Source organism: Pezoporus wallicus, unplaced genomic scaffold (genome assembly GCF_028554395.1).
Source record: "Pezoporus wallicus isolate ANWC-B61680 ecotype Strahan unplaced genomic scaffold, APGP_CSIRO_Pwel_v1 contig_13737, whole genome shotgun sequence".
Classification (NCBI taxonomy): domain Eukaryota; kingdom Metazoa; phylum Chordata; class Aves; order Psittaciformes; family Psittacidae; genus Pezoporus; species Pezoporus wallicus.
Window position 1 is genome coordinate 77,876 of NW_026641629.1, and position 18,829 is coordinate 96,704.

At 46.8% G+C, this 18,829-nt stretch overlaps 3 protein-coding genes across 5 annotated transcripts; 1 reads left to right on the forward strand and 2 right to left on the reverse strand.

Annotated features, from left to right (window-relative positions):
• Nucleotides 1-222: 222 nt before the first annotated feature.
• On the reverse strand, nt 223-7,882 carry CCNDBP1 (cyclin D1 binding protein 1). Of its 2 annotated transcripts, XM_057424740.1 has the most exons (11): nt 7,792-7,882; nt 7,658-7,717; nt 6,958-7,037; nt 5,922-6,003; nt 5,388-5,484; nt 4,262-4,335; nt 3,885-3,961; nt 3,155-3,408; nt 2,039-2,099; nt 996-1,042; nt 223-628 (listed from the first exon to the last, which is right to left on the reverse strand). In XM_057424740.1, exons 1-11 carry the CDS (start codon nt 7,856-7,858, stop codon nt 520-522), a joined length of 1,008 nt encoding a protein of 335 aa, XP_057280723.1. In that variant the 5' UTR covers nt 7,859-7,882; the 3' UTR covers nt 223-519. The 2 variants fall into 2 exon arrangements, with proteins under 2 accessions (XP_057280723.1, XP_057280724.1); XM_057424741.1 differs by lacking the exon at nt 7,658-7,717 and having other exon boundaries at nt 7,792-7,873.
• Nucleotides 7,883-9,082: 1,200 nt separating this feature from the next.
• DDX27 (DEAD-box helicase 27) lies at nt 9,083-14,910 on the forward strand. 2 transcript variants are annotated; one of them, XM_057424727.1, is made up of 21 exons: nt 9,083-9,191; nt 9,431-9,565; nt 9,661-9,720; nt 9,990-10,143; nt 10,449-10,495; nt 10,638-10,724; nt 10,930-11,035; nt 11,116-11,289; nt 11,544-11,694; nt 11,850-11,949; nt 12,058-12,199; nt 12,274-12,427; nt 12,538-12,619; nt 12,695-12,872; nt 13,012-13,118; nt 13,277-13,382; nt 13,487-13,581; nt 13,682-13,808; nt 14,059-14,143; nt 14,346-14,420; nt 14,697-14,910. In XM_057424727.1, exons 1-21 carry the CDS (start codon nt 9,102-9,104, stop codon nt 14,710-14,712), a joined length of 2,271 nt encoding a protein of 756 aa, XP_057280710.1. In that variant the 5' UTR covers nt 9,083-9,101; the 3' UTR covers nt 14,713-14,910. The 2 variants fall into 2 exon arrangements, with proteins under 2 accessions (XP_057280710.1, XP_057280711.1); XM_057424728.1 differs by having other exon boundaries at nt 12,298-12,427.
• Nucleotides 14,911-16,260: 1,350 nt separating this feature from the next.
• On the reverse strand, nt 16,261-18,784 carry SNRPB (small nuclear ribonucleoprotein polypeptides B and B1). Its single transcript, XM_057424742.1, has 7 exons — nt 18,711-18,784; nt 18,488-18,639; nt 17,935-18,046; nt 17,516-17,668; nt 16,982-17,120; nt 16,674-16,799; nt 16,261-16,449 (listed from the first exon to the last, which is right to left on the reverse strand). The coding sequence occupies exons 1-7, from the start codon at nt 18,711-18,713 to the stop codon at nt 16,412-16,414; spliced, it is 723 nt and encodes a 240-aa protein (XP_057280725.1). The 5' UTR covers nt 18,714-18,784; the 3' UTR covers nt 16,261-16,411.
• Between the last annotated feature and the right edge of the window lie 45 nt (nt 18,785-18,829).

Sequence of the window (18,829 nt, forward strand, 5' to 3'; positions counted from 1 at the left end):
ATTCCTCTACAGATCCTTTACACTGGCAAAGTAGTAAATAGTATTTTCTACTGCGTTCTGAGGAAACAGTAAAGAGAAAGATAGGTCACTCTTCTCTAAGGTTAGACAGGAAATAGCAGCAGTACTACATGTTTTTAATGGTTCATTAAGCTTCCTGCAAAAGAAGCAAGACCCCTTCCTTCTGTACATATCCTCTGCCACCTGAAAAGATAAAGCCACTCATGCAAATCTAGCAATATTTTATTTTCTTTGAACCCATACTGGTTGCAATGTCTGAAGAATGGGGCATAGTCACAGCATTAAGATGCAGCCCTGCACCATTTCAGGATCACAGGAATCCAGGCAAAATTATACCTTCTGCAATAGCAAAGAGCAATTCCCTGGGAAAGTTTTACTAAGTGACAGTAAAGTTCTCTCCTAAAAACACTGTTATCATTCTCCCAATAGCTGAAGAATACCAAGATTCACCGGAAAAGTACATGCCAGAAACAGTGGCAGCAACACACACACACGGAAGAACTAAAGTTGACCCTGTGTGAAGTTCTTGATTTTGTTCATGTTGTGATCTACTGCACCAGTTAGAAACTGCACCCAGCCTTCCTCTGATGGTGGACATACATGGCTTGTCCTGCAAAAGTGGAGGAAATTCATTAGGAAAGCCTCCTGGGTGTCTTTACACCTATGCATCCAGACAACACATGGGTATTGTGAAGTGCTGCATTACCACAGTATTAAAACAGAACTGCTATAGCCCAAGTGCTTTGGACAAGGAAGAATCAACACCTGTGTCTCTAGTGCCAAACCTTAACTTATATGTGTGTGTCTTCAGTGGGAACCACTTTTATCCCTACCATCCTGTTCTTACTTACATTCCTTTGTGACTGACTAACATCATAATTACTGCAAAATGCATTTGCTGCCCAGAAATGAGGCACCTTAGGAAGCAGAAAGCTATCAACAGGGAACACACACATATAAAATTAACTCATACTCACCTTGTAATCTCTAAGACTTTCTTTAATACCGAGGCCAACTTAGCAGCCTAGAAAGAAACAAAAAGGAAATAACATCAGCCAAACATGTTTAAAGGAACTCAGCAGCACTGGAAAAGAAAGTAGGGTGCACAGCCAAGAATGAGTAAAACTGCCACAGATCTGATGCAGAAAGAAGTTATCTATCACTGCCATGGAGGGAGTGTCTCCCAGCCTGCCACTGGCTGGGACAGACAAAAATAAAGACAGACTGTGTTTTAAAGCATATGTTGAAATGCTTTTTTCTTTAAAAAGATAAAGCCTATTAGAAATTAGTAACTGATATTACGGTATAAACTTACAAGTGATCAACTGTCATGCAATTTGGTATTAAGCAATACTTTATTTCTTTACCTCAAAAAAATCAAGCCACTGGCCAAAGGCATGAAATCAAAATTAAGAATAAAAAAATAATCTCAGATATGAGAAGATACATAGCTAATCTATGATGCACGGGAGACCTGGAAGTTATCTAATACAGCCTCCTACCCAAAACAAGGCCTACCTCAAAGTTCAGTCAGGTTGTTCAGGGCCTTGCCCAGTCAAGTTCTGAGTATTGCCAGAGATAGGGATTCCACTGCTGCTCTGATCAGTTTCTTTCAGTACTTAACCATGCTCACTGTGAGAATTTTTAATATATATTTTTAATTTACATAACTTTATTTGAGCAAGTCTACATTACCCAAGGAGAAAGACATGCAGTAAGAGGCAGCCTTAGACCTCACTTTCCTGAGATACTGTCACTAGATGTCCTTATGGTTTATAGTTCAGAGCCAAAGCTTAAGTGGCCACCCTCTTCCCTGTCAAAGTAAAGATGAGGAATACATTTCTACCTGAAGGAAGCTAAGTCTGCAGGAACCAAAGGGGGACTCTTCATCCCTAAAAAACTTGTTACTGAGACAGTCACTAACACCCTCTTCCTGACAGTCAGTCATTTCTCCAATTCAGTTTCTTCCCCTTCTCTACAGCCAAGTGAGTAGAGCTGCATGCAGGCTGCAGATACTTACATTAAGCCGCACAGCCAGCTGGTTCATAGGTGGATACATACTCAGTGCCAGCTCATCAACACTAGAACAGAAGAGGGGAGCAACAGAAGAAAAAGTCCTGATAGCACAACTCATGGATCCTGGTCAAAGCTTACACCCACCCTCAATACATGTCAGGAACAGCACTGCATAACAAGGACACAGTGGCAGTCATAACCATGGGATACTTTTCATTGCCTTCTCAGACAAGTGCATGCCACTCTCACCTCAAGAAGGGGGTGACTGGCTGGGAAGCTGCCCATGGAAAAGGATTTGGGGTGCTAATTGACAGAGTTAAACATGATCCAGCTTCTGCCCAGGCAGCCAAGAATTCCAACAGCATCCTGGCCTGTATCAGAAATAGCATAGCCAGCAGGGCCAGGGAAGTAATAAACCCCCTGTACTGGGCACTGGTGGGGCCACACATTGAATCCTGCCCTCAGTTCTGGGCCACTCAATAAAAGAGAGACGTTGAGGTGCTGGAGCAGGTCCAGAGGAGAAGGGCAACAGGGCTGGTGAAGGACTGGAGGACAAGTACAATGAGGAATGGCTGAGGTACCTCAGGGAGATTAGTGTGGAAGGCTCAGGGGAGACTTACTGCTCTCTACAACTACCTGAAAGGAGAAGAGGTGGCTGGTTTCTTCTCCCAGGTAACAAGTGATAGGACAAAAGGAAACAGCCTCAAGCTGTGCCAGGGGATTTTTAAACTGGTATTAGGAGAAATTTCTTCACCAAAAGGGTGGTCAGGCATTGGAACAGGCTGCCCAGGACAGTAGTGGAATCACCACCCTTGGAAGTGTTCAAAAACCATGTGGATGAGGCCCTCAGTGACACTGGTTAATGGTGGCCTTGGGAGTCCCAGGGGAATAGTTGGACTTGATGGTCTTAAAGGTCTTTTCCAGCCTACTTGATTCTATGCTCCTCTCCCATCTTGCACAACTCTAAACAGCCGACACCTTAATAGTCTTCCCAGCACACCTGCTTCCACCACCATCTCACAGTTTCAGTATTATACAAGGTTTTCCTAATCTGTTGTCTACACCTCAAGGACAGGGACCGCTCTGGAGCAAAAGTGGCAAAAGGGATAGACCTGCTTACCTTGGACTGATCTCATTAGCAATGTCTGCAAGATCGTCCAGCTGAGCAATCTGGTCTGGAGAATCAGCTTTCCCATAAGCCTTCACTACACCCAAGACCTTCTTCAGGCAAGCTTTAGAAGCCTTCATTAATCCCATGCAGGAGCCAAGCAGCTTCCGGTCAGCTTCTGACCAATATGTATCTCTGTTACCTCGAAAGCCCAGCTCTTCATCTTCCATGATGTCACTGTATGGGTCTTGCCCTTCCACCAGAGCCTAAGAACACAGATGCACTGAAACCCCAGAGCCTAATAGCAGTTCCACCAATACCCAGGAGGAAAACATACTTTAGAAATCACACAACTAATTTATGGAGGAATCTCTCTCCGACCAGAACCTCAGTTACCAGATTCTGTTAATTTCTGTACTTAAGAAAAACTACTCCCCCAACCCAATTCAACACAGCAAACAGCAAGAATTTGGCAAGTAATGCCATTGTTACATCAACCTGCCCTGCTGTCTCAACATCCCCCTGCAATTCAGGACATAGCTTTATGGAAACCTTATATAAAGTAAAGCAGGCTTGAGTTTAAACACTCATTAAGATCCAGCTAGATCATAGAACCAATCTAAGTCATATCAGCACAAATTTAAACCAAAGTCTGTATATAAAACAATCCCTGTATTCCATCACTAAACCATCACTGCAATTCACCACTGAAGGTTCGTCAAAAGCTGAGGGGCTTCCTTACATGCTCCATCTCCTCCAGAGCATCCTTCACCACACCCAGACATGCAGCCAGAGTTGACGCAACTGCTGCCTGGTTATCTGCAAATGTAAAAGGATGAAAAGTACGGCACTACACCGATTCAAATCAGTTTGCAAAAACACTCATCTTGGTTTGCAATCATTAGACCTTGAGATTATGGGATCAAACTTTTTGCAGAGCTCAGAGCGGCGCTGCTGCAATGCAAAGCATCTGGCCTGGTTTCTAAGCATTTCAAACCCAGACAGGTTTTGCAGAATGAGTGACTCTTCACTGTAGTAGCCAGAATGTCCCTTGCAAGGGCTATTGATATTCCAAGACAACATGTCCTAGTTCTGTTGTTCTGCATATACAATCCTCACCTCGTGGAAGACTGGACACTTGTTCACATGCCTCCCACACACCACCAGTTGATACAAGCTGCTCCTGAGACAAGCTGAAATGAAACAAAGCCCCCCCAAGTTAAACTCAGTAACACTACTCTGCTAGACTATTTATTTTCTGCACCAAAGATGCACACTAGTAGAAACTCTGCTGGAAAGATGTCACCAACCAGCCTGTCACTAGTATTTCATGTCTGTGTAAAGCTAAAAGTGCTTGTTTCTCCTGAGTTTAATTATTCACTGGAAAAAGAAGCAGAAGCCTCTTACAAAGGCCTCTCAAGGTGCTTAGGCATGTATCTTTCAATATCTATGCAAACCAGAAGTCTGTATTAGACTGCTGACCTCTGCCTAAGGGCAGTGGCATGTAATGCATGGAGAGGAAGCAGTCTGTATCAGTCCAGTGACAAGCTTTATAAAGTGACAAAATCACTGCATATGACAGTTCACTCCAAGGGCAAAAACTGCCAGAGTAAATGCTATGCAGCGCCTTCATTGTAAACCTCCTCTCAGAATCTTTTCTTGCCTCAGACAGAATGAAAATCTATTCTCCATGAAGACAAATGTACCTGACTCAGGTCACTGGAACAAGAGGACACTGTGAGGGCCCTGAAGTGCATTCCACCCTCCCAGGAGTTTAGTTGGCTATATACAAGGTAGAAGTCTCATACTCATATCAAATGGGTATGAGACTTCTCTTTGATTCTGACCTGGATCCTGACCAATGGATTTGACCTGCCTGCCTTCACCTCAGACCCAACTCATTGTAACAGATGTGCTGGGCAATCACTAGATGGTGTATGATGCTGTTTACTCCCTCTGGAGCTGACCCTGATCCTGACTTGCTGGCCTGACTTTCCAGCTTGACCTCACTGCTACAGGCTTGTCTTATCATCTGGACTCTCAACTGAACCTCACCAGCACTGCCCTGCTCACTCAGGCACAGGGGTACAGGGTCTTTGCTGATGAGGCCACTACCTCTTCCTGCTTCATAACAATGCTCTGCTTCTGCCTTCCCCCTTCCCTTAGGAAGCAGTCTGCACTTGCAGCTTCCTAACAAATATGCTTGTAATTTTCTCTCCTTTTTTCCCCCCTTGAAAATCACTACCTCTCCAATGGAGCACTGAGAATTGTTTCTGTGAGTTGGATCATTCCTTGCACTACTTCAGTGGTAGCATCTCGTACCATCTTCCGAAGAGTAGTACCTGGTGAAGATTGAGAAAGAGCAAGAAAGTTGCCACAAAGGCAGCACCAACAGAAAGCAACTGCTAAGATGGACACACAGACTGCTCAATCTGTGTGGATACACTGTATAAATGAAGTTATAAATTACTTTGGACAAGGATCTCAACACTTCATAAATATGAAAACTTTATAAGTACGAACACTCAGTCAACTATACAACTTCCAACACTGTCACTCTTTCACAGATGGAAATCTAAAGGAGTAGACAGAAAAGTGGTTCACTCAAACAAGTGCAAGTCTACAGCACAGCTGATAATGGGACTGCCTGCTCAAGAGAACCTGCTTTCCTGCAGATGCCAGATCTTACATTAGGCACTGAAATACTGGGTTTCTTTATACAGTGGCGAAAGAACCAGCATCCTATATATTGGTGCCTACCCAGCTGTCATTATCTCACCTTGGCCTTTGGGGAGCCAGTAGTACACTGTGGCAACTGCAAGAATGGCATTTTGGACGTCTTCACTCAGCTTCTGGCAATCCTGAAAATGGACAGGTAAAAGGTTAACTGTGAATAGTCCATGGCTGCACAGAATTTAGAAGGTCTCACAAGCAATCACATTCAGATACTTTGAGAAAAGGGAAGCACAGTAATAGCCACCTTGCTTGAGAAACAAATACAGCACAAGAAGAAGATACAGTAAGCAAGCTGTATACATCTTAAGTCACCTCATGATTTGGCAGCAAAACATGTCCTCATGTAGCAGTCATGCATTAAAGAGAAGTACCTTAGATCATTATTCTGAACTAGATGGCTTTCTTTTTTCTCATCCAAAAACAGGTGTTACAAATGTCTCTGAATTAACAGCAAAAATATAGAATGACAGACTAGTTTGTGTTGGAAGGGACCTTAAAGCTCATCCAAGTCCAACCCCTGCCACAGGCAGGGACACCTTCCACTAGAGCAGGTTGCTCCAAGACCCTCTGTCAACCTGGCCTTGAACACTGCAAGGGATGGGGCAGCCACAGCTTCTCTGGGCACCCTGTGCCAGGGCCTCACCAACCTCACACCAATGACTTGTTCCTAACATCTCATCTCAATCTCCCCTCTGTCAGTTTAAAGACATCCCCCCTTTTCCTGTCCCTACAGGCCCTTGTAAACAGTCCCTCTCCAGCATTCTTGCAGGCCCCCTTTAGGTACTGGAAAGTTAAATCTAAGGTCTGTACTGTCCAATATCCTGTATCTATCAGCAATCAGCTGTAGATATTAAAGAAAAGAATGTAAAATTACTTCTATTCAGTATGTCTTCCTATCTTACAGAAATTAGTTTTCTGGAGAATTCCTGAACTTCATTAATACACCCTACAGTGGATAGTCCACCCAGACATCCCTTTTTTGTGATGAACCAAGTGAGTTTGTTTAGTCAAATGAACTAAGAGATACCTGAAACTTGTCTCACACATACAGCTATTTCACTGTGAGGGCTTTCACTCACCTCAGCAGAAGTCAGTGGAGGCCTTGAGAATGCCAGACTCAGCTTTGTAGCTTCTTGTGATGTTACTTTGAATGTCTGACCTAGAAAGGATCCAGTGGGAACAACAGAATAGAAAGTAACTTGGGTAAAAGATGAAAGAACAGAGCAGCCAGATGAGCAACACCTCTGATGCTACTTTGCCCTGCTGCTTGATTGTAATTTCTTCCGTCCAAACAATACACAAAAAGAAAAATTCCACAGTACATTTGTGCCATGTTTATTCCATGTTTTTTTACTTAGTTGGTAGTGATATCCACAACCACATTTTGTGTCCTGGTCCACGATACCTTCACCAGGATGCTGTGAGGCTTCAACTGAGACCAAAGGTTTTCAAAAATATAGAATGACAGACTGCTTTGTGTTGGAAAGCACTGTAAAACTAATCTAGTTCCAATCCCCTGCCATAGGCAGGGACACCTTCCACTAGATCAGGTTGCTCTAATGCCCTTTGTAGCTTGTTTTGTACCAACTGTCTGATACTGGCCGCTGCTGTACCAACGCCAGCGCCTTGCAGTGGAGGGCAAGTGCCAAGGCCGTGGCCAGAAACATGCCGGGATCTCTCCCCCACGACAGACCCGCGCCTCGGCCCGCCCCGCGCCGGTCTTGACCCAGCCCAGCACCTTCTGCGCGGCCGACCGCCGGCCGGCTCCACTACCCGTACCTAGCGCGTCCCAGAAGAGCGGCAGTTCGAACGGCTCACGGCCCTCGCCCGGTTCGCCCTCTGAAACGGCAGAAAGAAACCTCAGTCAGCGAAGAGTCAGCTCGGCTCAGACCCCGCTCGGCCCCAAAACCCACCTCGGACCCGTGCCAGCACCGCCCGTAGCGCGCCACGCAGGACCAGCAGCGGCTCCCGACCCTCCATGGCTTCTAGAGGTGCCAGCGGATACACCCCGCCCCTTCCGGTCACCGACGCACTGTGCGTCAGTCCGCTTCCGGGTAGCGGCAGACCGCTACATCGCCTCTTCCGGCGAGCGAGTTCCGTGCCCCGGCGGACGGGACCCTTCGCCTCCCAGCACGTTGTTAGCGGCGTCCCCGGCTCAAGAGAAGCAGGAGCGACGCCGGCAGCCGCTACAGCCAGCGCAGCTCCTCTGAGCAGGTTGTTGGTCGCCTAAGAGCATGGTGCGTGGGTCGCACCGTTCATCTCAGAGGCGAGGCTGTTAGTGCTGTCAAGATTGTCGTTTGTTCCGCCAATGACTGCTTACCTCTGGGCACTTGCTCTTCTCCATTGTCCATCCACAGCTCCCAGTCACATAGATATGCCCATTTTTGCACTTGAATCAGTGTCCAGGGGGACAGCCAACAGCAGTGACAATCTACACCTGCTCAGCTTCAGAGATCTATAATCCTGACACAGGCAAGGCAGCACAAAGCATAGCCAGGTCAGCCTTTGCAGTAGCCTCATACTCCTCTGTGAACTTCTTTGTCCCTTCCAGGATCTCACAGGCACTGGCAATCTCTGCTTCAAGTGCTGGGTGTATCGTCACACTTTCCCTCTGCACCTTGCCAGGTCTCAGGCTGCAGGTCGGAGAGATCCTGTGCTGTAAAACTGAGCTGTGGCTCATCCAGCCACCCCTGGACTTCCTCCAGCTGCTTTCTCACCCCCTTCCTCTCACTTGCATCAATTCTGCTCACAGAATCGGTTAGGTCTGCTACACGCTTGTAGAAGTCTGGTACTCTTTGTAGAGGTTTTAGTTTATCCTGCAGCATGAGATACTTAAGAATTCCTATGCAGAACAGAATTCCCTTCAAGTGCAGCCTGCAGTCTTTACTAGACGCACTTTCCTGTGCTGGCCCTTGGCTAACCCTAACCCTAACCCTAACCCTAACCCCAACCCTAACCCTACTAGGGGGCTCGGCCCGGCCCAGGCACCCCCGGCGGGCAGCGCCCCTCGCCCGCCTCCGCTACCGGCCGCTGGGTGCAGGGGAAGCCGCAGGCGCTCCGCATCCCTCCCGCAGCCCCCAGGTTGTGTCCCGCGCGGCAGGAGGGGCAGCCACTGCCCCACCCACAAGCGAGGGTCCGGCCGCCATTGCGCATGCGCGGCATCCGGGGGGCGGGAAGAGGGGCGGGGCAGTGTGGTGTGGTGGTGGAGCCGCTGGCGGCGGCCATGCTGCAGAGCTTAGGCCTGGTGGGCACCATCGCAGAGGGGGACGTGGGGCCTCAGGACCCCGAGTCTGGCGACTCCGAGGATGAGGAGGTGGGGCCGGGAAATAGCTGTTGCCTGGGTCGAGGATGGGCCGGGCCGGATTGGATGGTGCGGGGCCCGGTTCGAATTGGATCGCGCTGGGTCGGCCCACGTTGCGTTGAGTCGAGTCGGGTCGGGTTGGGTCGGATCGGATCGGATCCGATCGCATCGCTCCGGGGCCGGGCCGGGGTCTGGGTCTGCGCGGTCCGGTTTGACCGTCCTGCGGACGTTGCTCACGGGTATTGTAACAGGATCTGCTCCGGGCGCCGAGTGCCAGGCGGCGCGGGCCCACAGGCGGGGACTTCAGCGCCGCTTTCGTCTTTGGTGAGACGGAGGCCGGTGGGGAAGGCGCCTGGGCGGAGACACTGCGCCACCTCCGCAGCAAGGTGAGGCCTGAGGCTGGGGCCACAGTGTCAAAGCACAGTGCCCCAGGCTTTCCCATGCATTTATTACAGCTCTTCTTTTGTGATTTTCTGCCTAGAGAGCAGCTACGACACTGGATGAGAAGATTGAGAAAGTGAGACAGAGAAGGAAGTTCCAGGTCAGAGCCTTTCTCTCTCACTGCTGAAGACTGGCATGGGTTTGGCCTCCTACTGCATTCCCTCCAGGGGCACAGGCTCTGACAGCATCCTGAGCTCATGACCTCAGCTTGTTTTGCAGCCACACCTGGTGGGAATGCAGAATTGTTAATGCCTAAAGTTATGCAAACCCATGGGCTGATAATAGCAACAAAATAAAGCTCACAAAGGATTGATGTTTCTTTTTGTCCTTTTATTTTTTAAAACTTTTTTTTTTTTAATCTCTTCTTAGGAAAGAGAGGCTGAACAAGCAAAAGTGAGCGATGAAGATGTGGAGACCGAGGATAATCAAATAAAAAAGAGGGAGTGTGAAGATTTCAGTAGGGATGAAGAAGATGTGGAGTCTCAATGTTTATTGGACGATGAAGCTATCTTCACAAAAGCAGGTATTAGCAGTACATAGGGAGATGGTTGAGGGGCAAGGATCTGACAGACTCCTGGCTCACTAGAGAAAAGTCTGCAGTGAAACTTTGCTGGGAGTGAGCAAGAACTTGTTGTCTTCCTTCTGTGATACTGCTTCTGAGCAAAATGCTTTGTTTGAGCATTTTACTCTGTTACCTGCCTGTACTTGTTTCTGAGGCTTCTCCCTCAATAACTCATTCAGACAAAAAAAAAAGAGAGATTATGGTCATTGCCATATCTTGTTATGTGTTTAGCTGTGCTTGTCAATTGCTATCATGTTTCTCTGCAGATACAGTCAAAGTGAAGGAGCGGAGGAGATCAAAAAAGGGAGAAATAGTAAGTGTTAGACAGAGTGACACTAGGTCATTCTCCAGTGTTTCTTGTGGAGGAATTTGACTTTGGTTAACAAAGTGAACTCAAAAAAACCAGCCCAGAGCCCATTGGTAATATGTTGTGGTGGTCATGTTGCTGTTTCTAGGAAGCAGGGAGCTTTTTTGAAGATGCGTCTCAATATGATGATAACTTGTCATTCCAGGACATGAATCTTTCACGACCTTTGCTGAAGGTATTTACCTAGTTTAGTTATTACATGTTACTCTGAAAAATGTTCCTACGTGAGGTGCTCCAGTCCCTTCATAATGTTTGTGTCTTTTTGCTGGACTCTTTCCAGTATGTCCATGTCTCTTGTACTGATAAGCCCAGCACTGGGCACAGTATTCCAGGTGTGATTATACTAGAGGCAGAGTTTAATTGCTCTGTGTCCTTTGTAGGCAATCACAGTTCTTGGCTTCAAGCAACCAACTCCAATTCAGAAGGCTTGTATCCCAGTGGCTCTTCTGGGGAAGGATATTTGTGCCTGTGCTGCCACTGGGACAGGTAGGGGGTTGAGCAGGGCACAGGAAACATCAAAAGTTAGATATTCACAATAATTGGTAATTCTTACTCTTCTTATTTAGGTAAAACAGCTGCCTTCATCTTGCCTGTCCTGGAACGCTTGATTTATAAGCCTCGCCAGGCTCCAGTAACAAGGGTTTTGGTTCTTGTGCCAACACGAGAACTGGGCATTCAGGTGCACTCTGTCACAAAACAGCTGGCACAGTTCAGCAGCGTCACAACCTGCCTTGCTGTAGGTGAGTGAACTGTGCAGCTCACTGTAAACTGCTGCACTGTTGTGAAACTGGAGACTGTATGGTTATTGCAGGTATGCTTCTAGTGGGTGTACTGTGGTTTAAAATCTTATTTCTAATACTGTGCCACACTTCTTACTTGTTGGTTTCTGAGCAAGAAAAGGTGGTTTTAATCTGAATTGTTTCCCATTCCTCAGGCAATTTGCATCTGTGCATCCTGCTGCGGTAGTCAGTAGTCCATGTTCGCTCTCTTTCAGGTGGCCTAGATGTGAAGACTCAGGAAGCAGCTCTGCGCTCTGGGCCAGACATTCTTATTGCCACTCCTGGGCGACTGATTGATCATCTCCACAACTGCCCTTCTTTTCATCTGAGCAGTGTTGAGGTGCTGATTTTGGATGAAGCAGACAGGTAAGCTAAGCAGGTCAGCAGTGAAAAATGAGATGGTAGTTTCCTGCTTTCCATTTCCCAGGCTATAGGGCAGTCTTTGTTGCCCTGCTTTAAGTAATGTTTCTTAGCTAGAATCAAATGAAGCTGCCTTACATTGCTGTTTTTCTCCTGTGTAGGATGCTGGATGAATACTTTGAGGAACAGATGAAAGAGATAATCAGGTTGTGCTCCAACCATCGTCAGACAATGCTTTTCTCTGCCACAATGACAGAGGAGGTAAGATAGGCTGCTGAGAGACTTACTGTGGCAGAAAGTCGAATACAGCTTTGTGTAATCTTTTACCAGAGATTATATGAACTTTTTTCTCTTAATCTGTTTTGGTAGGTGAACGATTTGGCTTCTGTTTCCCTGAAAAATCCCATTCGAATTTTTGTGAACAGCAACACAGATGTCGCCCCTTTCCTGCGGCAGGAATTTATCAGGATCAGACCCAACCGAGAGGGGGATCGTGAGGCCATTGTATCAGGTTAGTGATGAGCAAAGAAAAACTGGAATCAGCAGGTGACTGTGAAGCAGGCTCCTGAGAAGGCTTTCTTTCAGCTCTTCTGACTCGAACCTTCCCAGATCATGTGATGCTTTTCACCCAGACCAAGAAGCAAGCTCACCGTATGCACATCCTACTGGGGCTGATGGGTCTGCGGGTTGGTGAGCTTCATGGGAACCTCTCTCAGGCACAGCGTCTGGAAGCACTCAGGTATTAGCAGGCTTCATTGGCAGTCACGGGCAAAAGAGAAGTTAGGAGGTAGAATACTTGGGGCAGAAACGGATGGCTGTATTGCTAATGCATTTGCTGTCTCTGCTCAGGCGCTTTAAGGATGAGCAGATTGATATTTTGGTAGCTACAGATGTGGCTGCACGTGGACTTGATATCGAAGGTGTTAAAACAGTGAGTATTTGCAATGTTGAGCTTTTTAATAACTCCTTTAATGTTGTTTCCCTACTAACAGTTTTCCTGCTATAGGTAATCAATTTTACCATGCCAAACACCATTAAGCACTACGTTCATCGAGTGGGTCGGACAGCAAGAGCAGGCAGGGCTGGTCGTTCAGTTTCACTTGTGGGTGAGGAAGAGCGCAAGATGCTGAAGGATATTGTGAAGACTGCCAAAACAGCAGTGAAAGCCAGAATTCTCCCTCAAGGTACACACTTCACTGAGGTAAAAAGCAGGAGAGCAGTACACAGGGAATATTGTGGTACAGAGGGACACTGAGAGATGTACTGAAAAATACAATGGACTTACATGAGCTGTTTCTAATGTTCATGCTGTATTGTTCTTAGATGTCATACTAAAATTTCGAGAGAAGATTGAGAATCTAGAGAAAGATGTTTATGCAGTTCTGTGCTTGGAGCGTGAGGAACGTGAGATGCAGCAGTCAGAGGCCCAGGTAAGCTTTGTTTTAGGAATTACTTCTTTTTACCTTACTTTTTTTAGGATCTGGAGTAGGTGTAGTACATAAGGAGGCTGCCATAATGTACTTAACCTGCCTACTTTAGAAAAGAAAGATCTTTTTTATGAGCGCATTTTTTGCCTGAATTATCTCAGATCAATAAGGCGAAGAAGCAGCTGGAGACAGGAAAGCAAGAGACTGTGGGTGAGGGTTTGGAGCGGAGTTGGTTTCAGACCCGTGAGGAGAGGAAGAAAGAGAAATGTGAGTAATTGACACTGCTGCCATTTTAAATTCCATAGTTACAACTGGACTCTGCTTTGTACTTTAAGAGGTTCTTTATTCTATGTTTTTCTTTACTCCTCCAGTGGCTAAAGCCCTGCAGGAGTTTGACTTAGCATTACGAGGCAAAAAGAAAAGGAAGAAATTTATGCAAGACAGACAGAAAAAAGTCCAAATGACAGTGAGTATATTTATGGACAAGCAAGAACTTGGGTGGATTATCCTAGTTTTCCTTGGCAAAACCTCACATCACTGCAAACTTGCATTTTAACACCTTTCAGCCAGAGGAGAGGTCACAGTTTGAAATCTTGAAATCTCAAATGTATGCTGAGCGGCTGGCAAAAAGGAATCGCCGAGCAAAGCGAGCCAGAGCCTTGCCAGAAGAGGAGCCAGCAGCAGTACCAGCAGGTGGAGATTTTTGGTTTGCAGCTGACTTACTTTGTGTCACTTACTTTGTTACAAACAGGTAAACTGAATTAATTTGTTTAGAGGGAGACACTGACCTGTGAAAGAATGGCTACAGGTGCTGGCCAGGGTGCGTGGTTGCTTTTCCTGATGGTTAGGCTAACTATGTGGTCAAGGCTACTGAGCTCTAGTAAACAAGGTGATGCTGTGGCCATCTCTCTACAGTGAATGTTCTGACTATTGTCTCTGTCAGGCCCCAAAAGGAAGAAAAAAGTGTCTGTGTTTGATGAAGAGCTCACCAACACGAGCAGGAGAGCACTGCAGCAGTACCGAGCTGGGTAATGCCTTACAGTAATGGTCCACACTTCAGTAGATGAGAATTTTTTTCTTTGCATCTTTGGACTTTCTGAGGGATACTTCGAGGGATATTGGGGCAAAAGGCGGGCAGAGCAGAGAAGGGGGTGTCACCGTATGTACCTGTGCTATTGATGTACTTCAGTGTTTTTTATCTGGTCTCCCCCTCTCTCCTCTCTTAAAAAGCCCGTCATATGAAGATCGAAAACGCTTGGGTATGGCCCAGCATAGGAAAGGAGGAAACTTCAAATCCAGGTCCAGGTATAGCACCTTTTACTTGCTTATTCAAGACTTTTTTTTCCCCCTGCTTTCTCTTTCCTCTTTTTGTGATTGTTTAAACATCCTTGCTAAAGCGTTGGTTGGTTCTGCAGTCTTACTGTCGGTCTGATGCTAGGGCAATCAGGGATACTGCCTTAAAAGCCTAGAAATGTGCTGTTAATGTGGGAGAGCATTGCCTAGATGAGGAACAGCACTGAGCATTTTCTATCATTCAGAGTTAGGGTGATGGAATGTCATTTCAAGTATCTTCTCTTTCAGGTACAAAAGAAAGTAAGAACTGTTGGCCATTACCAAATGGGTAAATCAGACATGCTATTTTCATACTGCAAGGAGACAACTCCAGTAAAATTGATTATTTTTTATTAAAGTTCTGGAATAGCTTTGGGATGTTTGTTAATACCTGTTTGAAGATCCTGTGTGAAAACATCTTCAGCAGACCATGCAATAAAGGATTTATTTTTTTTCCCCTAAACCATTTCCTCTGCTTATACAGTAGCTAGAGCAATTGAGAGCTGGGATGTGTTACGTCTTTCTAGCAAACTTCTAGGTCATGAAAGTCAAATTGTCTTTACAGCAAAGCCTGGAGCACATAGTGCTTTGTTCATGTACTTCTGTGGTCTCGATTAATTAATCTGGGTGAAAAGGATTTCTGCAGTTAAGAGCCTATTTCTGAAACAATGGCTTCACGAAACTAAAACTCCAAGAGCCTGCTCTCAGAAGAAAGGAATATCTCCAAAAGGGGAGGAGGGGGCAGGCAGACAGCTCCCTCCTTACTGAAAAGCAAGCAGCTATAAAGTGAAGCCAACAACCACAATGCAGGCTGGTTTACATTATTGTATGTAGCTAACGATAGGTTTGTGGAGCCTGGCTTGCTTTTTTGACTAGAAACAATGCAGCTCCACCTGTAATGATCAAGCTTAACACAGAGCATCAGAGATCACCATTCCTAATTGTTCTGGGTTCAGCTGTAACAGTTATTTTTCTCCTTCTTCAAAGCTGGTGCAGTGCTGTGTTTTCAGCTTCAGCCTGAGAACAGTGCTGATACCAGACCAATGTTTTTAGCTGTTCCTAAGTAATGTTTACCCTGATCAGGAAGTGTCAGTCTTGTGCTCTGCCAGTGAGGAGGGGCACAAGAAGACGGGAGAAAACGAGACAAGACACCCGACCCAAAGTAGTCAAAGGGGTATTCCATACCACAGCATGTCATGCCCAGTATATAAACTGGGGGGGGGGGGGGGGGGGGGGGGGGGGGGTGGGTGTTACCTGGAAGGCCCAGATCACTGCTTGGGTCGGGCTGGGTAGTGGTAGGCAGGTAGTGAGCAGCTGCATTTTCTCCCCTTGTTATTTCCCTTCTCATTATTATTGGTGGTAGCAGTAGTGGTTTTACATTATACCTTAGTTACTGGACTGTTCTTATCTCAACCCATGGGAGTTGAGTTCTTTCTGTTCTCCTCGTCCCTCTGGGAGTGGGGGAAGAAGGCAGTGAGTGAGCAAGGGGCGTTGTGGTTCTGAGTTACTGGCTGGGCTTAAACCATGACACTAATACAGCCACCAGTGAGAATTCAGAACAGTGAAGTGTTAAAACTCTTTCTTTGAATTTTTATCATTTCCACCACCCCAACATTTCCCCCTCCATCAGCCTTAATAAACTTATATGGATATGTTGTAATTCCCATAAGAAACAGACTTAAGCAGCCCAGATCAACTGTTAACCTTTGAGCTGTCACTACAAACTGAGGTTTTTGCCTCAAACCCCCTCATCTTGTGGGATGACCAAAGCACAGCAGTGAATAATAACAGCTCCACTCCCGAAATATACCAGTGAAGTCCGGGATTTTTGAACTTTATTAAAAAAGGCAAACTTCACAAGCAGCAAATCTAAAATGTACATAGCAAGGTTCTGACAGGCAGTATTGCTCGGTACATTCCCTTAACTGGTCTTCCCACAGTTTTAAGGTATGTTATAGGGTAGCTTATGGCCTTGGTGGACGCATGCCAGGTGGAGGGGGTCCTGGGAATAAAGCAAAGAGTTGAGTAGTGAAAAGGAAAGCAGCAAAGCTAAACCAGAAACATTTTCTTCGCCATGCTCAAAGTGGCCTTAGGGACCCTTTTTTCTGTACTGAGGTATTTACTGACAACTACCAGAGCTAGGGAGGCACTAGAACGTATCACCCTTCAGACATTTATGTTACAGCTGCTTCTAGCTTCTAGGCATTTAAGATAACCTCCACTCACCTCTCATTCCTGGGGGTGGTGGTCTCATGCCTGGTGGGGGCATTCCCATAGGAGCACCTCGGCCAGGTGGCATTCCCATTGGTGGGCCCATAGGTGGTCTCATGCCAGGAGGAGGTCCCATCATTCCTTAAGCCAGAGAAAGAATAAGCATATAAACCCACCTGAATATTCAACGTACTAGTTGGATATCAGAAAAATCCTCCATAATACCAGCTCTTGAGCAGACTTGATATCAACATCTTTTTATCACCAGTTTTGCCACATAACACAAGCTCCTTTCTGCCCCACTCCATAGAGCGATTCTTAACCTGGAGGAGGTGCTCCTCTGCTCATGGGTGGGGGAGGACCTCCACGCCCTGGTGTGTATTGAGTTGGTGCTCCTGCTATGCTCGCAGTGGCTGCAGCAGCAGCAGCTGCGACTGTTCCACGACCCTGAGGTGTCATCACCTGCAAACAAGACAAGAGGTTCACAAAGAAACAGCACAACATCTGCTTTATATTAATACATAAAAAATACACAAAATTCATTATTATCCCTTTATAAATTATGCTACTCCCCTTTTAATGTACTGCATAATGCTAAAACCCTGTAATACAGTTCAAGGGATAATACTTGAATTTCATGCGAGAAGCTACACTTTTCAAGCCTCGTCTTCCGTCATACAAAACAGAGTTCCTAGGGGGATCTAGTACCAAAAAAGCCTTCCCAGGTTCAAACTCCCTGGTAACAGAAACTAAGGAACAGTTCCTCCACCAATTTCCTGCATCATATTTGGTACAAAGAATTAAAAGCCACCCCAGAATATGCGAAACAACAATTTTAATGGGTCATAGCACTTCACCTGTTGAGATGGTCCTCCCACTCCTCTGACAGGGCCAGCTAATCCTGCTGGAGCCTGTGGCATGGGTGCACCAGCTGGTACTCCCCTGCCTGCTGCTCTCCCAACTCCTGGTCCTCCAGCGGCTCCAGCAAGAGGTACTCGGGCAATTCCAGTCTGAAAACAGACCCCCCAAAAAAAATATTATTGACAAATCCTCAGATCCTAGAGATGCTCGCAGACTTCCTCTGTCCAATTAATGCCCTATCTCTTTGTGGGCTTGGGCATTAATTGGACAGCTTCCTACAGCCAAAATTTGTTGGACCTGGTCACAATAGCATCTAGAAGTGCAGGACAATGCTGTAGTAGCATCCTTCTGCAAGACAGCAAATTTATCAGACAACCCTTCCCTTTCTCCTTAGTTCTATGCTCATTCTCCTTACATCTTTCGGAGGTGGTCCTTCAACTGTCATGGACACTAGGTTTTCTCCTCGCAGCAACACAAGACCAAGGACTCGTTTCTCTTCCCGCTCCGGCTGCTTGGAATTTTTAGGTCTGGTAAGAAGAAAACATTGCAAGTCAGAGATAAAAAAACCAAACAAGACCCAAAGCTATTCTTTGAATTTGCAATGGAATATACAAGTAGGCTACTGCCGAGAGCAGAACCTACTGTAAACCCATTTCTGTATGCCTTAAGCTAAGTACATAGTCGAGTCTGAACACAAGACACACATTATCTCCGTGATTGTTTTCCCCATGATGCTCAACTGTTCAGTGACTGTTGGCATGATGTAAAGGTATAATTCGGTTATTAAGAAATAACTCAAAGTGCCCCTTTAGCCTCGGTGGTTTGGGGATTTGACAAACGAGGCTAAAACCACGACTGCAGGTGCACAAGCGGGCAGCAGACCCTGGCCCGCTGCTGGCCCGCTCGCCGCACGCAGCCGGTACCGGGAGGCAGCGCCCGGGAATCCCAGTGCGAGCCGCGCCGCTCACTTGATCTTGCGGAATTCGTCGCAGTCGCAGAGGATGAGGTTCATGTGCTTGTCGAAGGCCTTGAAGGTGCCGATGAAGACGCGCCCATCCTGCAGGATGCACCGCATGCGGTAGTCGATGTGCTGCAGCATCTTGCTGCTCTTCCCCACCGTCTGCAAGACACCGCGGTTACACCGGGAGCCGGCGCTGCGCGGCGCGCGCCGCCCGCCAGCACGCAGCTCACCATGGCTGCGGCTCCCGCGCTCCCGCCGCCGATCCCGCCCGAAGTGCCGCCCGCTCCGCCGGAAGCTCCTGCTCGCAGCGCCTGCCGCTTCCGCCCGCTCTCACGCGGCAGCACGCCAG

Excerpts from the sequence above, each read along its gene's own strand:
- SNRPB (XM_057424742.1), bottom strand. Across the intron at positions 17,121-17,515 it reads TGGGAGGACCATCTCAACAG|GTGATGACACCTCAGGGTCG; the intron begins GTGAAGTGCTAT and ends TCTTGTTTGCAG. Across the intron at positions 16,800-16,981 it reads CAGAGGAGCACCTCCTCCAG|GAATGATGGGACCTCCTCCT; the intron begins GTTAAGAATCGC and ends CTCTGGCTTAAG.
- DDX27 (XM_057424727.1), top strand. The coding sequence starts at position 9,102 with ATGCTGCAGAGCTTAGGCCTGGTGGGCACCATCGCAGAGGGGGACGTG. Across the intron at positions 9,192-9,430 it reads GCGACTCCGAGGATGAGGAG|GATCTGCTCCGGGCGCCGAG; the intron begins GTGGGGCCGGGA and ends GTATTGTAACAG. Across the intron at positions 13,383-13,486 it reads GGAGAGGAAGAAAGAGAAAT|TGGCTAAAGCCCTGCAGGAG; the intron begins GTGAGTAATTGA and ends TTACTCCTCCAG.
- CCNDBP1 (XM_057424740.1), bottom strand. The coding sequence starts at position 7,858 with ATGGAGGGTCGGGAGCCGCTGCTGGTCCTGCGTGGCGCGCTACGGGCG. Across the intron at positions 7,038-7,657 it reads GCTCTTCTGGGACGCGCTAG|GTCAGACATTCAAAGTAACA; the intron begins GTACGGGTAGTG and ends GATCCTTTCTAG. Across the intron at positions 3,409-3,884 it reads CTCTGGAGGAGATGGAGCAT|GCTCTGGTGGAAGGGCAAGA; the intron begins GTAAGGAAGCCC and ends CTGTGTTCTTAG.